This window comes from Emys orbicularis, chromosome 13 (assembly GCF_028017835.1).
Source record: "Emys orbicularis isolate rEmyOrb1 chromosome 13, rEmyOrb1.hap1, whole genome shotgun sequence".
Classification (NCBI taxonomy): domain Eukaryota; kingdom Metazoa; phylum Chordata; order Testudines; family Emydidae; genus Emys; species Emys orbicularis.
Genome location: NC_088695.1, coordinates 36,031,116 through 36,046,741, shown reverse-complemented (window position 1 = coordinate 36,046,741; position 15,626 = coordinate 36,031,116). Strand labels below are relative to the sequence as shown.

Sequence of the window (15,626 nt, the reverse complement as noted above, 5' to 3'; positions counted from 1 at the left end):
GCGCATCTCCCAGCAACTCACCCAGTTTGTTGATGCCAATCTCCTGCAGGTCCTCCCACGTCAGGTCTGTTACGATGCTGATGGAGTCATAGCCGTTGCTCACCAGCTTCTTATGGTACTGGGGCAGCCCAATGGCACTCAGCCACTCCATCAGGTCGGCCTACAGAGAACAGCAACAGGGACCATTTCATTAGCATCCCAGCAATGGATGGCTCTTCCCTGCTACATTTGCTTCCTACCTGCCTTGTGAGAGAACGAGGCATTGCATTCCCTGCTGCCCTTTGAGACACTTCCACACATCTCGGAGTGTCCCAGATGGCTCCGTGCGAGCAGCTCTCTGCCTAGGCTAGGCCATCCCTGCTGCTGTTACATGGGGAAGGTTAGAAACCATGTAGCCATCACTGTCGGTTCACTCAAGGCTCTTCCCTCCATCGCTCGCTGTATGACCCACTGTGGACTCTCGTTAAAATCTGCATGTGAGTCTGCTGGGCCTGCTGCCTCATTAACACACAGTGGGAACCTGTACCAGCCACAACCCCAAGGAAAAGTGCAGTCTCACAGGGCACTGAGCCCAGCATCTGGCTGAAAACAGACTCAGGGCACCTATAGTGCTGGTGCAAAGGACAAGACATGCCCACAATACTCACAGGAATGTAATTGGGCAGCCACTCTGCAATGCTGAGCTGTCCAATCTCAGTGGAGATTTTCTTTCTGTGCCCCGGCTTAGTCACCCCAATGGCTGTTAGGTCCTAAAACAAACACAGCGGTTGCCTTCATTAATGGGGATGCTCAAAAGTTAGCTGATGTAGTGCAAGGAGTCAGCAGCTCCCACTGCAGTGGGGAGGGAATGCCTGGGCGATGCACTGGTTAGTGCTTGTACTAGAGCAATGGATGCTCTAGAAATACCAGCTAGAGAGAGGCAGTGGCTGGGACCCTCCAGCAGCCAGTGTCTATGGTGTGGTGCCAGTCACTGGAAAAGGCAAGCAGCAGAGGCTGGGCCCTGCCTTTGGACCCTGCCACTGCCCTATTCTTTGTGGCCATGCTCTCACCCAGTAGTCCCTGAACCCACCTGACCTTACCTCTGGGGTCATGCGGCTGATGGTGGGGACGTCATAGCCAGCATTGAGGAAGTTGGCCGTGTAGAACTCCAGCTGGAACTCACTCAGCCAGTTGTAAATGGCTTCTGCATCCTGGAGAGAGAAGCCGACACAGAACAGCCCATGACGGTGGCTGCATGGGCTGGGGAGGGGCAGAAACGTTCCAGGCTGCTCTGTGCAATGCAGCACGTCCCCTTGGGACAGGGACATTGACTCCCACCCCTGTACTGTCAAACTGGCTGGAATAAAAGGAATAGGGCAAGAGCATCCTGAAAGAGCTATATTGTACCAGACCTGCTTCTCTGCCCCCATGCGCCGTAGTGTTCTTCAGCCCTTGCTGCTACCTGTGGAGGGAGGGTGGGGCTCATGTGAGAGGTGGCCATTTCACCATGGTTTCCCCCATGCCAGTGCATCAAAGGTAGCAGCTGCTTAAAATGTGGACCCATGGATTGGCCAGGCTTGGACCCCTGCTCTAAAATAGTCACCCCCACCTGTAGCATTGAAGCCCTTCCCAGGGGCCCAGGTACCTTTCCCTCCAGGAGCTGTTCAGGGCGGAGGTATTGGTGAGAGAAGATCCTGTTGCTGGCGTTACAGTTGGCCAGGTTCTGGCGCCCGAGGGTTCCTGAGCAGAGAGGGGGTGGGGGTAGTTACTGGAATGGGCCAGAGGATGAAACCCCATTGCAGAGAGAGAGACTGTGAGGAGCTGAACATTTTGCCCTGTAGTGTGAATAGTTCAGAGCACCTTGCTCCACAACTCACTAACCCTCCGCTGGGGCAGAACTCTCAGCCCTGCTGCATTGAGGAAGGCAGGGATGTTAACGTCACCCAGTGAGCCAGCGGCAGAGCACAGACCCCAGGTGTCCTGCTTGCCAGCCATGTGCTGCAGCATGAGTCTTATCCCCTCTTCAAAGCCCTCTCTGCTTCCAACTCCTCCAAAGCATGTCAGAGAGAGCCGGAGCCTTCACCCAGCTCTGACCCCACGCATCTGGCAGCAGCCCAGAGTGTGCACGGCAGCCTGGTTTGTCTGATCTCAAAACACAATTTGTCTCTTGCAGCTGATACCATCCCTGAGCAGGCTGGGAGCAGAGCAGGGGAAGTATTCCCTCCCATCCCCCGCTACTGGAGAGAAAGTGGGCCATGGACCAGCAGCAAGGGGGCATTCAGCAAGCCCTCCTAAGCTCTCCCCAGCCCCCTGCATTTTCTGTGTGACAGAAAATACCAAATGCAAACAGTGACTCAGTGTTAAGTGTGAAGAGGGATAACCGCATTCCTGTAGCCATCTCACTGGGGGGAAGGCGCCAAGGCATTGTCCTTACACCCTTGGAGGCAGAAAGGCAAATCTCTCCCCCATTTTATAGAGGGAGAAGCTCATAGAAGAGATGTGACTTACGGTCTTACAGCAAGATTAGGGTAGAGTTGGGAATAGAACTCAGATATCCTGATCCCTCCTTCTGTACTTTACTTAACCGTACACCAGACCCTTCCCCTCCCTTCCGCCACAATTTTATTGTAAAAGGGAAAACAGTCTAGAATGAGCTGCAAGCACCCTCCAATGTCAAACCAGCGCCATCCCCTGCAGCAGCAGGGCAAGGTGTGTTCCACTCTGTGGTGCCCAGTGCTGGGCCCTGCAGTAGTGGGACATGCTTGGGCTTTGTCTTGCCAAGAAAGGCCTGAGAGTGAGTAGCTGCCCCTCTGCTGGGAGTGGTGAGCCTGGTACGCAGGCACGGAGCTCTAAGAGCAGTGGGGGATGGAGGGTGGCTCTGACTTTACTCCAAGACACCGCCTGTGTTTCTTCCTGTAGTCTCTTTGCTTACCTGTCAAGGAGTTCAGCTGCCCATTCTGGCTATTTGATCCTAAGAGGTGCTGTTGTAGGTCCTCACCACCAGGGGGAAGCGGCTTCATAAGAGAGAAGAGACAATCAGAAGGGTCTGACATGGTGGGTCTGGACTTGAGACTTAGCACTGGGTGTATTAGGTCAGCCCCTGAGCAATTCTCACACAGCGGTAGAGAGGAAGGGATGGCACAGGCGTGACAGCACTGGGACTACCTTGCACAGCCTAGGGTAAGATCCCTGCCCCGGGCCTCGTTCTTGACAGGAGGTCTGTGTATCCTGCAACAGAACAGGGCCCTGGGAACCTATGCAGTCTTTGGGGGCTATAGCTAGAGGATAAAGGCCCTACTACTCCTGTCTGAGGGAGATCCTCCTTGAGCTCACTCGGCTCTGTACCCCTGGCACAGTGATGGCTGCAGATGGATTTGTAATGTGCACACCCCTCACTGCAGTAACTACCCCTGGCTGGGTCCCAGTGGTGGGGTCAGAGATGGTCTCAAACCCTGTGCGTCCCTGTGGCAGGGCTGCGTTTCCAAAGGCTCCTCTCCATCGGGGTGGTTTTAGCAATTCTGGCCTTGCAAGGGTCTCGCCAGTTCAGACACAAGAATGTGCAATATAGACACATTCCCTGACGCTCAGTATGCTGCTACCACCACCAAGCCGTCGGCTCAGAGAAACTGGGGTGGGATGTCCAAGTCACTGGTGGAGAGGGTGGGTTAAAAGGAGAATGGGTGGGGTGGAATACAGTAGGAGTGGGGCCCTGAGGCTTGAGTCAGTATGAACCCATGGGACTGCAAGGGGCAGCTCAAGGCAATCAAGGCTCAGAAAGCCGAGGGGGGAGTTGAGGGTAGCCCTGGGGTTCTGGTGGACCCAGTCCCCCTTGGACCTTAAACCTCCCGTGAGACTTGCTCTGCTGCCTGGACACAGAGCAGCGGGCACTCTGTAGCTGCCCTCCTACCGTGGCATTCTCGATGAGGATACTGGTGCCCTGCCCGTTGGTGCCCTCAGTGCTCTGCCCGCTGCCAGCACTGCGAATGCTGCCAATGCTGCCCTCGCTGCCCACGCTGTTCCTGTCTCCTGCTGTTATGGAGAGAGAAGAGGCATCGGGGCCCATGTAACTGAGTGCTGGAGAAGGAGCCTGATGCCCTGAGGCTAGCACCTCCCAATCCCGGTAGCCCCTTGGCGCTGGGGCCGGGCCTGGACTAAGCCGCACAGAGAGGATGCTGTGGGCCCAGAGGAAGAGAACTGGCACCTGCACAGGTCATGGCGTTCCCTGTGCAGAGATCCACATGCTTTGGCAGAGGTGCACTGTGCAGACTCCTCTGCCTGCCACTGGCCCAGGGCCCAACCTCCACAAGACCCGCAGCCCTCGCTGGGGCACAGAGAATCACTCAGCTTCACTGTTCCTTAGCACACACAGGACAATCCCGTTTCTAGAGAAAGGGCTGGAAGGGAGTGTGGGTGGATGTGGGGGTATCTATGGGTCAATGACCGCTACAGTCCCGAGCGGTGGTTTCCCCGAGGCTGTTGCTTTGCTCTAATTTCCCGCTTGGAGCCAGAAGGGGATTTTCTCCATCTCTTGGGTGGGATGGCGACGGGAAGGGCTCCCTGACGCTAGTCCCTGTCCAGCCCTCCCCAGCAGCGACCCCGACCTGAGTTATCAGGCCCCGGGGCCGTCCTGGTTAAGGTGAGGTGGCCGTAGGGTGCCTGCTGCGGAGCATCACCTGGGAGTGGCTGCAGCCCGCCGGGAGGGGCGGCAATGCCCTGGCGCTGGTGTGCAGGCACCATGCGGGGAAGAGTCATGCCTGCATTTAAAGACAAAACACTCATGTAAGAGCAGAGTGTGTGGAAGGGGAGAGGGCAGCATCAGTCATAGCAGGGTCCAGAAATACCCCCAGCACTGTGCCTCTAGGGGGGGCCCTGCAGAGGAAGGGCTCATGTGTGGGAGTGTGCAGCTGGCAAACCTGGGGCAGAGCCAGGACTGTACCAGAGTTTCCCTGGCCCTGCGAACGGGGCCTGGCTCCATCATTCCTGTCTCAGCGCACTAGGAACAGATAATGCTTAGGCCAGGCCTGGGCCCCAGGATACCCGGCTCTGCTAACTCCTCCCTGCCACTGTACCCCAGCTTGTCCTAATGCTGCTCAGTCCTGAGCTCCCCACACAGCCACACCTCAGCCCAGACCTGATGCCTAGGGACCACCCTCACCTCCACCATCCTGACCCGCAGCTAGCTCTGCTGCCCTAGTGCTAGGATGAGTTGTGGGCTGCTGCAGGGACTTGGACCCAACCTCCACAGGGACTGCGCTGACACCAGACTCATTCCCGCTGTAAACAAAGGGGCATCTGAATCCCAGTCCCTAGTTGGGAGCAGCTCACCTGAGCTCATCTGCAGCCACTGTCCATCTCTGCTGCGCTACCAGCCCCCAGTCCTCCAGGCCAGAGGGGGCGCTGTCAGCCAGAGAGCCACACCACTGCCACTTCCCATTGGCTGCTGGGGTGGGGGCTGGGTCCAGGGAGCGGGTGGGTTGTAATGAGGGTGGGAGAAGTCCAGGTCAGAGATATGCGCCCCCCCCCCCCGCCCCTTCCCCCCTCATGCACTCCAGGGCGGTGTGTGTGTTACTGACCTGTCCGCTTGCTGATGACCTCGACGATGGAGGGAGGGAAGTAGCCGACCCGATCGGTGCCTTTCTGAGTGTCGTGGATGTGCCCCTTCCAGCGCCCGTCGGAGTGCTGCTCCAGGACCTGCGCGAGGCACCGGGCACGAGAGCGTTAGGCCCCTGAGCGAGAGACTCCTTACAGGTGTCCCAGCGCCAGCAAGAGCCAGGACATGGCATAATGCAGGGTCCCTGGCTATGGGCAGCTCCCAGCCAGGCCCAGCAGGAGGTGCTGTAGGGAACATGCAGGGTCCCTGGCTATGGGGAAGCTCCCAGCCACGCCCAGCAAGAGGTGCTGTAGGGAACATGCAGGGTCCCTGGCTGTGAGGAAGCTCCCAGCTACTCCAGTGTTTATTAGCCATGGTCTCTGCGCAGCTGCAGGTGATTGCTCACCGTGATGATATCTCCTGCCCGGATGTTGAGAGCAGTCGGGTCGTGGAGGTTCCAGAAATCCTTTAAAGCTCGGACTTTCAGGATTCCTGATGCCTCTGAAGAGAAGGGAAAGAGGGAAGAAAGAGCATGGGAGAAGTGTGGGGACAGGGCAGGAGAACAGGGCAGGGGACAGGAAAAGAGAAGGAGAGAGAACATTAATAGTACGGCCAGGAACTCGGTCCCCTGCTGTCCCTGCAAAGCCGGTACCCCAATGCCTGCGTATATAAGTATTGAAGCCCCTCACCTGAGCACTCAAAGTCAGGTTAGCTGAGGGCCTGTTTGGAGGAGGGTTGGGATGTTGCCACACATGCCCCCATAGAAAGGCTTTCTCCCTGCCAATGCCAGGTGAGAGCCGGGCAATCAGCTCCCTACAGCAGGGCTCCTGGTTCTGCCCATGGGATTACAGAGCACGTGAAACAGAGCCCGGCATTACGCTTAGACCCAGCTCACCTCTCAGCAGTTGCTTGATGTCCTTGCTGGCATGCGAGGTGGTGAACTGGTTCACGATGTCCAGGGCCGTCTGGTTGTAGGTGTTTCGGATGTTCACGTCTACGCCACCCTGCCGTGGGGGAGCCAGCAGAGACCCTGTCAGTGCCAGGGCCATTGGGCAGCCACGCCTCACACGAGAAGTGCTGCTGGGGAGGCAGCCTACAGGCAGGTCAGCACCTCCTGTGCAGCAGACCCAGACCCAGACCCCTTCTGGAGGAGCAGGGAGCCCAGCATTCAGAGGCCTGGGGGAGAAGAGGCCCCATCTTCTCTCACCACCTATCACTGGCAGTTTGGGGGACTAAGAGGAAGTGGGAGCAGGGCCAGGACAGGAACGAGTCCCAGAAGCTGCACTGATGGAGGGAGGTTCTGTCTCTTGCCCTGTTAATCTTGTTACAGTTCTCACCCCCACCAGCCACTGCAGTCAGGCCACAGGCTGCATCTTCCCCTGCCCCTCTCCTCCCCCATCACCCTCCAGAACTGAGCCACCGTCTCTCTCCCCCATCTCCAGCTGCTGTCTCTTATAGTGGATCGCTCTCCTAAGGCCTGCAGACTTGGTAGCTGAGGTACCGCCCCCCCTTCATCCCCGCGAGGGCCTGTCAGCTCACCTCCAGCAGCAGGCGCACCACCTCCGTCTTGCCGTAGAGCGCTGCCTCGTGCAGGGCCGTGCCCGTCTTCGTCTGCCTGTTGATCTCAATCCCAGCTTTCAGCAGCTGCCTGGGGGCAGGGTGGGGGGAATAAGCCGTGGTGGTTCAGAAGGAGCAAGTGGGTACTATGAGCCAGGAGGACAGGGTGGGCAGTGAGGCTGGGCAGCAGGGTAAATCTCTCTCTCAACCAGGGTAAAATCATGAGGTGATTTGGGTTCACCGGATACCAAAGCCAAATGTCAATTCCAACTGCATAGGGTGAGAACTGGAGGGAGCCAGTGGGACCAGTGATGGACAGGGGGCCTGGGGTAGGGCTGGGGGAGCCAGGCAGCCAGTGGAACCAGTGATGGACGGGGGTCTGGGGCAGGGCTGGAGAGAGCCAGGCAGCCAGTGGGATCAGTGATGGACAGGGGGTCTGGGGCAGGGCTGGAGGGAGCCAGGCAGCCGGGGGTCTGGGGTAGAAGGCCTGAAGCTCTATGGAAAAAGAGCTCCAAGGCTAGGACTGGGGCAAGCAAAGGGCAGCATGTGGGGATCTCTGGGGAATCGAGCGGCAGGAGGGGAGTCTGGCACTGCATCGGCAGTGGACGCTGCTACGGGCCTGTGCAGATTAGGACGCTTGCGGCAGGGCGAGGCCAGTGGCTGGAGTGCTGAGCGTTACCTGATTATCTCCTTGTGCCCGTTCTTGGCTGCCAGGTGCAGAGGGGTGGTGTAGTTGGGGTCACTCGTGTCTTTGGACTGACCCTCCAGGAGCGCAACACACATGTGGCTGTTCAGCAGCAATTGGGCAACCTAGGGTGGGCGAGAGATGGGTGAACGATGGGGAGCATGGAAAGGAGAGCACATGAACACCATGTCCCCCACCACTCTCCCCGGGAGCCCTGCAGCAGCCGGTGGATTGCTCAGCCGGCCCCATTCCAAAGGGTAGGAAGGGACTTCCTGGACTGCCCCTCCCAGATCCAGCCCCACGTGCATGGCCAGTGCTTAGAGAGCCTCAGTGGGTGGGGGATCAGAGAAGGGCAGAGCCCAGCTATCCCTGGAAGCCCCTAGCAGTCACCACAGACAGGAATTGCTTTCCTCGTGATACCCCCTTTCAGACAGTGGCCCAAGGGCCAGGGATTCCGGGGCCCAAGCGTGCGCTGGCCTGGCCCGCCGGAGACGCCCACACAGAAGGGGAATTGTTGGTATCTTGGGGCAGCCCAGAGGCCTGGAGCGGGGTGGTTTTTACTGCACTATTTATAACTACAGAAATGAAGACGGCCCCCTGCCGCCCCCATGGTGAGAGCGAAACAGTCCGTGGGGCTGGCTGCACTGGCCAGGCCCCCTGAGAGCAGCGAATGGCACGGGTGCGTTTCTGTCGGCTTGCTGAGCTCCCTCAGGGTGGGGGGAGCCTTCCCGCCCCAGCAATGCAGAGCAGCCGGTGCACCTGTCCCCAGCAGCCGAGACAGGAATCCCTCGAGCCCTGCCAGGTTGGAATCTCAGGCCTGCAAACACAGCTGTGCAGAGCCTGCCCCCTCAGCGCCTGTGGAGATTAGGAAGGCTCAGCCTGTCTGGTCGCCACCAGCCTGGACTTAAATGGGAGCAGAGGAAAGATGGGGGTTGGGGAGCAGCGTCCCATGCTTGAGCAGAGGACTCAGGTTCTATCCGGGCTCTGCCACTGGCTCATTGCAGACGGGTTCTGTCCAGGCTCTGCTCACTGGCATCTCTCTGTAGCTCCGTTTTTCCCCGTGGGTAGACAGAGCTGATGATACTCTCCTCCCTCAGCGCAGGGAAGGACATGCTGTGTGTAAAACCCCTTGGGGTGGAAGGAGCTATCGAAGGACAAAGCACTGGCCGTTACACTGAGCTTCACAGCCACAGCAGGGAGAGAACCCAGATTTTCCTGCCCCAACACACGACGCTAAGGGAGAACCTACATCAGTGGCTAGCACCACAGGGCCTACGACATGCACCGAGGAATTCTGATCCCATCCAGTGGAGGGCAGTGGTGCATTGGCCAGTTCCTTGTAGTATTGTTACTGTGAAGGGGAAGAGACATGGGCCCTAATACAATGCCTCAGTCAGGAACGACTGGGATGGTGCAACAGAGTGACTCTGCGCAGTTTGCAGGCAGGCTGCGGCCTTTACCTTAAGCCGGCCAAACTCACAGGCCAGGTCCAGGGGGGTTTTCTTCGCCTTATTGATGAGACACGGGTTGGACTGGTGCTGGAGCAGCATTTCTGACTGTGGAGGAGTAACAGACATGTAAGGCAGCAATGCAGGCAGGCTGGCGATCATGCCCCATCCAGCAAGCAGCCTCCTGACACCCCCATTCAACTGTTCCCCTCTCCCTACGGCTCCTACCTCCACCCCTCCCTCGGACAGGGCCCTGCTGGGACAGCAGCCTAAGGGGTGCTCTCTGGTGCCTGTGTCAAAGAGCACCCTGTCCCCTTCTGAAAGGCCTGCCCCCTTTCCCCATTTCCGCAGCCCCCTGCCTGCATCTCCCCTCCCAGGCAGGACTGCTGGGCTGAACCCCCTCCAGGGTTAGACTAGGCAGAGGTGGTTTGTGGGAAAGTGGCACGAGGGCCTCCCCAAAAAGATTGTCCCGCCTGCCCAAGCCCGGGTCTGGGTCTCTTGTGGGGCAAGAGGATTCATAGATTCATAGATTCTAGGACTGGAAGGGACCTCAAGAGGTCATCGAGTCCAGTCCCCTGCCCGCATGGCAGGACCAAATACTGTCTAGACCATCCCTGATAGACATTTATCTAACCTACTCTTAAATATCTCCAGAGATGGAGATTCCACAACCTCCCTAGGCAATTTATTCCAGTGTTTAACCACCCTGACAGTTAGGAACTTTTTCCTAATGTCCAACCTAGACCTCCCTTGCTGCAGTTTAAGCTCATTGCTTCTTGTTCTATCCTTAGAGGCTAAGGTGAACAAGTTTTCTCCCTCCTCCTTATGACACCCTTTTAGATACCTGAAAACTGCTATCATGTCCCCTCTCAGTCTTCTCTTTTCCAAACTAAACAAACCCAATTCTTTCAGCCTTCCTTCATAGGTCATGTTCTCAAGACCTTTAATCATTCTTGTTGCTCTTCTCTGGACCCTCTCCAATTTCTCCACATCTTTCTTGAAATGCGGTGCCCAGAACTGGACACAATACTCCAGCTGAGGCCTAACCAGAGCAGAGTAGAGCGGAAGAATGATTTTTCGTGTCTTGTTCACAACACACCTGTTAATACATCCCAGAATCATGTTTGCTTTTTTTGCAACAGCATCACACTGTTGATTCATATTTAGCTTGTGGTCCACCATAGCCCCTAGATCCCTTTCTGCCGTACTCCTTCCTAGACAGTCTCTTCCCATTCTGTATGTGTGAAACTGATTTTTTCTTCCTAAGTGGAGCACTTTGCATTTGTCTTTGTTAAACTTCATCCTGTTTAACTCAGACCATTTCTCCAATTTGTCCAGATCATTTTGAATTATGACCCTGTCCTCCAAAGCAGTTGCAATCCCTCCCAGTTTGTTATCATCACAGGCCGAAGCCTGGAGGCAGCCCAATGCTACTTCACCACTAACTGACATGATGTCACCACACTGCAAACCAGTAGGCCAGTGGAAATCCGGGTGAGGGGCATCAGGAGATTCGGGACCGGGCACACGTGCTGCTGAGGGCACCTAGGCTCCCAGAGCCTCTGTCACCTCTCTTCCCAGGCTCCCTTACTCACCACCTCGTAGTGCCCGTACTGCGCAGACAGATGCAGCGGGATCTGCCCGTCCAGTGATGCCATGTTGACCGAGGCGGCTGCCCGCAGCAGCAGGTGGACCGGCTCCACCCTCCCCTGCCAGGCAGCGTAGTGCAGCGGGCGCATCCCTGCGGGGAAGCAAGGTCAGGAGGAGGCCAAGAGGGGCCACCTCTCAGCACTACACCGACACTAGCGATGTGGGAGCCCCAGGGTGGCAGCTGGCAGGAGCTAGGCCTCATGAAGCCCAGGAGCTGAGCTCCCCAGGGGGGTGCCTGAAGAACGAGTACCACACTGACCCCTTCTGAGGCTCCAGATCAGCCCCCCAGCTCAAAGTGAATGGAGCTCCCCAGGGTGAGGAGCTGGAGATGACTCTATGGCTGCCGTCTCCCAATCCCGCTCACTGCAGCAATGAGAGGTCAAAGCAGGGCCTGCAGCGGGCACTTTGCCCCATGGGAGGGGTCCCAGGTGCACTGCTCCCTCAGGATGGGGGCAGGCAGAGGGCACCTCCACCTTATGCAGGCAGACGGGTGCTCCCCAGTCACGGGGAGTGAGGGGGAAGTGGTAGGCTGGCGGAGACACTGACCCCTCCTGGAGGTAAGGGGGAGCAGCTGGGAGGGCGGTTAGGGGCCCCAGTCTGAGGTGAGCCAGCTGCTTACCATTGCTGTCCTTTATGTCAACAGTGGCCTGTGCCTCCAGCAGCAGGGAGATGAGCTCCAGGCTCCCACCCAGGGCCGCATGGTGCAGTGCTGAGAACCTGAGAACAGCAAAAGACAAGGGTCTCAGAAGCAGCCAACTCTGTGGCTCCATGCCCTCGAAGCCCAGCCCAGCCCTGCACAGGGGCAAAGGTGGCCATTTCTCTCCTCTCTCCAAATCAAAAGTGGCTAGAGCCGATTTCCCACTGCCCCTGCATTTCCCAATTCCAGGCAGCTGGTCTCAGTCTAGGCTGCTCCACAGCTCAGGCATTCCCACAGTTCCTGGCCACATTGCTGCTAGAACAGGGGCAAACCCCACTTCTCTATCAGCCTCCACTTATTACATACACCAGGTCCCTGGTGTGAAGCCATTGAGTTCAGCAGGGCTCTGCCATGGCGGAGTTTGGCACGACGTAGCTGGCAGGACTCTTCCTCCCACAATCATCTCACACTGGCTCCTAGAGACTTGGTAGTTGTCCCATGAGACCCCAAAGCAAGCTGGCACCAGACGCTTGAGGGAGACGTGCTGAGACCTGGCACACTCGGTACATGGCTGGTGACACCAGCCAGACCTTGCTCTCTTACTCCACCACCTCTCCTGCTGCTGTCTGTGAACAGTTTAGACCAAGGGCCATAGCGCACAGCTCCTGAGAGGGGATGCAGCTTCTCCACAAGGCCACAACATGCTCTGCCAAATGCCTTGAGTTAGATGGGACTGACCTGATCCTATATATCAAACTATATCCTGCCCCCCTCACATTTTCCACTGGAAAAGCTCTCCCAGTCCAAGGCAATCCAAGCACTGCTCTCTCTCTCCAGCCTCCCCATCTGTTTCTATTTACAGCTCTCCAATGCTGACCAGCCTGACCCGGCCCAACTCTCATTGAACTCCTAGCAATCCCCCGCCCTGGGAAGCACCTGCTTCCAAATCCCTGTCTCTGAGGCATCCTTGGTCAGAGCACCCCCTCTGCGTTGCACATCGGCAGAGGTCCTGCTACTGTGCTCAAACTCTGTTGGTGTCCTGTTGGCCCTGACACTGAGCCTTGGGTCTCAGTTTTCCTGACAGCAAAATGGGGAGAAAACACCTCCTTGCATCCCAAGGGAAGAGGTCTATGTGCAGTAGGTGCTGAGGAGTTGTCTTATTGTGGGAGCGCCCCTTCCCCGAACAATGCCTTTGCCCTCTACAGACGGAGGGAGGGAGGGAACAAGCAAGGCTGGGGCAATTAGAAGAGTCCAGCTGGGGCCAGCTTTGCTCTCTGGGCAGCAGCAGGACAAGCAGACAGAAAACCCAGCACTTGAGGGGTTTGGCCAGGGGACAGGTTTTCCAGGCGATTCTCAGGGGGTGGTGGTGTGTGTGTGTCCCACTTCCCTCTTGGCCTAACCCCGCCTCCCGCTCTGGCCCCGACGGTTGCAGTCTCACTGCCAGCATGGCCGGCTCTCCCCCTGTCCGAAGCCCATGGCAGAGTGTGTGAGGCCAGCTAGAATGAATGAGCCCTGTGTTCCAAGGCTGTGAAAGAGGCCTGTTTGTCTAGAGCGCTCCCTCCTTCCCCTGCGCTCCCCCTGCTCCGGGCTGCTTCATTCATGTGAAGGGCCGCATCTGAGCAAGGGAGGCTCAGCGCCCACGGGGAGCGGCATGGGAATTCAGAGCTCAGTCAGGCTTCGCTCCCTTAACGCTCGGGGGCTGGCACGGAACTTTCCCCTGCAACGTTCGCAGAGCGGGTGAGCTCACTTGGGGCGGCCCCGCGCACCGCAGGAGCTTGTGTGCATCCCATCCCGGAGCTACTCCCGCAGCAGGTCAGCCCAGGGGCCCCGCTAGTCCAGGATCCCGTTTCTAACAGGAGCCAGCAGCAGCTGCTTCAGATGAAGGGGAAGCTCCCTCCTCACCCCAGGCACATGCGGTACGTCTACGCAGCCCGCAGCAGCAAGCCGCCCAGCCCGGTTCATGCTAGCGCTCTCAACATAGCTGTGCAGACAGCGCTTTGAAGTTGTGGCTCACCCGTCCCTAGGCTCCAGAGCCTGAGCCGCAACTTCAAAGCACCGTCTGCACAGCACTAGTGTGAGCACCGCTGCCTGAATCGGCTGACCCGGGCTGAGAGGCTCGCTGCCACAGGCTGTGTAGACATAACCGTAGTGGCTGGCTCATGCCAGGTACAGGAGGAGTTAGATCCCCTAATATTCTGAAATACCCCCTTGGGTCACTGCACGGTCTCGTTATCCGTAGGAATGTCTCAGAGGGAACAGGGCCCAGAGAGAGCAGAGTGCCCTGAGAGCCGGGACCACAGTGGTCTGACGACTTGGCTAGGAGGCGCTAGTTGTGGAATCCAAAGAAATGGGTTCTAGTCCTGGCTCCGACACTCACATTTGCTGAGCTCTAAGCAACTTTCACTTGTAATCAGAGTCCAGACAAGCGACGCTGTGCAGGGCAAGCTTAGCTACCTAGTGAATGGGCACATCTCTGCAGGTGTGACCTGACCACAGCAGGCCCCCAGTGGCAGGGCCGGCTCCAGGCACCAGCCCACCAAGCTTGTGCTTGGGGCGGCACCTAGAGGGGGGCGGCGCGGCGCTCCGGCCGCCGGGGAGAGCGGGGCCACGGCCGGGCTCGCCGCCCTCCCCCCGGCGCCCTCCCCCCGGCCGCCGGGGGAGAGCAGAGCCCCCGCCGGGGCTCGCCGCCCTCCCCCCGGGGCTCCGGCTGCCCTCCCCCCCCCGCGCCCTCCCCCCCGGCCGCCGGGGGGAGAGCGGAGCGGGGGGGGGGAGGGCGGCCGGAGGCTTTTTTGCCTGGGGCGGCAAAAAAGCCAGAGCCGGCCCTGCCCACTGGAGCTTCTACTGCGTTGGCCAGCACTGTTCACCCCTTAACACTCGAGTGATCTGCCCATCTCACTGAGGTCAAATTCAAAACCTTTGTCTCCATTTAAAAGGAAGAAGGAAGGGAAGGAGGAAGACAAAACTCAAAAACCTGGGAAATTCCAAAGTCAACGCATCTTTGTTTCAAAAGCCAGCTTAAGATTGCTAAATAAACCCTCACTACCCCCAACGTTTACAAACCCCAAGCGAGGAAGTGTATAGTTAAGGATGTCGTAAACCTTACGCTGCTCTCCTAGCAGAACACACACACTCTTCTTATCAAGTCTGATGAAACGCACGACTCATCATACCATCTCCACCTTCTCTCTGACTCAAAAGAAATATGATTCTTTCATCAGCAATTTCAAAACAATCACACAAAACCCTTCTGGAAAAGGGAACATTCCTCTGTACATTCATAATGGGTCTGACACAGATTGATCAGCCTTGCCTACATCTTTACCAAAAAAATCAATAACTTACCATTTCTTGTTACACTTTTCCTATTCATCTAGATCATTCTCAAGAAACAGCCATCCTAAGTACTTTACCAAAAAATCCTAGTGGTCAATTGATAAACATTCTAACTGACAACGTTTCCCATTTAACAGAGTCCCTTAAAAGAAAACGTGTAGGTACTGAAATTAAGTAACAAATAGAATATATAAAAAACTGCCACCAGAATGAAGAATTAAGGTGGGGATGAAATATCTTTACACTTGATAAGAACAGTGTGTCTATATTATATTGACAGTGTAACATTTGTGGTTTTCTGAACTCAGTATAATTTTTGAGAAGTGCTTGGATTTCGTAAGTGGGGAGAGAGGCAGGTATGTTGTGGTTTAGCAATCTCAGCTTGTCTTTTACCAGAAGATTTTGGAGAGGGGGTGGAATACAAATAAAGGGTCGGGCTAGAGAGGAATTTCCAAGGGAGCCTATAGAACACATACAAGGAGAAGAGGAGCACTGGGAATTAACGCTCCTCCTAATGGGCTCCGGTGCCAGTTCCGCCAGGCTCCAGGAGTGGCTTTTACCCCAAATGCTCTGCTCCTGGCAGGCACCATGCTGTGCCCATCTCTGGCCCTGGAAAGTTATCCAAAGCAGGGAGCAGGTTTTAACAAGCTGGAGAATATATAGAATGGGCATCTCTGGTCAGTAATGCAAGAGGACACACTACATCAAACCCATCAGCTGTCCTGTTACTGTTAAACCAACCCTAAA

The 15,626-nt window shown here is 56.9% G+C and overlaps 1 protein-coding gene across 1 annotated transcript in view; it reads right to left on the bottom strand.

Moving 5' to 3' along the window:
• The window catches only part of CASKIN2 (CASK interacting protein 2), a 70,471-nt gene that overhangs the window by 3,541 nt on the left and 51,304 nt on the right, over positions 1–15,626 (bottom strand). The window contains exons 3-17 of the mRNA XM_065415755.1: positions 11,529–11,626; positions 10,855–11,000; positions 9,272–9,367; positions 7,806–7,936; positions 7,109–7,217; positions 6,465–6,573; positions 5,976–6,070; positions 5,553–5,670; positions 4,653–4,733; positions 3,887–4,008; positions 2,912–2,993; positions 1,625–1,719; positions 1,080–1,190; positions 648–749; positions 22–160 (exon numbers count right to left, since the gene is read on the bottom strand). Coding sequence (XP_065271827.1) covers positions 22–160; positions 648–749; positions 1,080–1,190; positions 1,625–1,719; positions 2,912–2,993; positions 3,887–4,008; positions 4,653–4,733; positions 5,553–5,670; positions 5,976–6,070; positions 6,465–6,573; positions 7,109–7,217; positions 7,806–7,936; positions 9,272–9,367; positions 10,855–11,000; positions 11,529–11,626 — 1,634 coding nt within the window. The remainder of the gene's footprint in view (positions 1–21; positions 161–647; positions 750–1,079; positions 1,191–1,624; positions 1,720–2,911; positions 2,994–3,886; positions 4,009–4,652; positions 4,734–5,552; positions 5,671–5,975; positions 6,071–6,464; positions 6,574–7,108; positions 7,218–7,805; positions 7,937–9,271; positions 9,368–10,854; positions 11,001–11,528; positions 11,627–15,626) is intronic.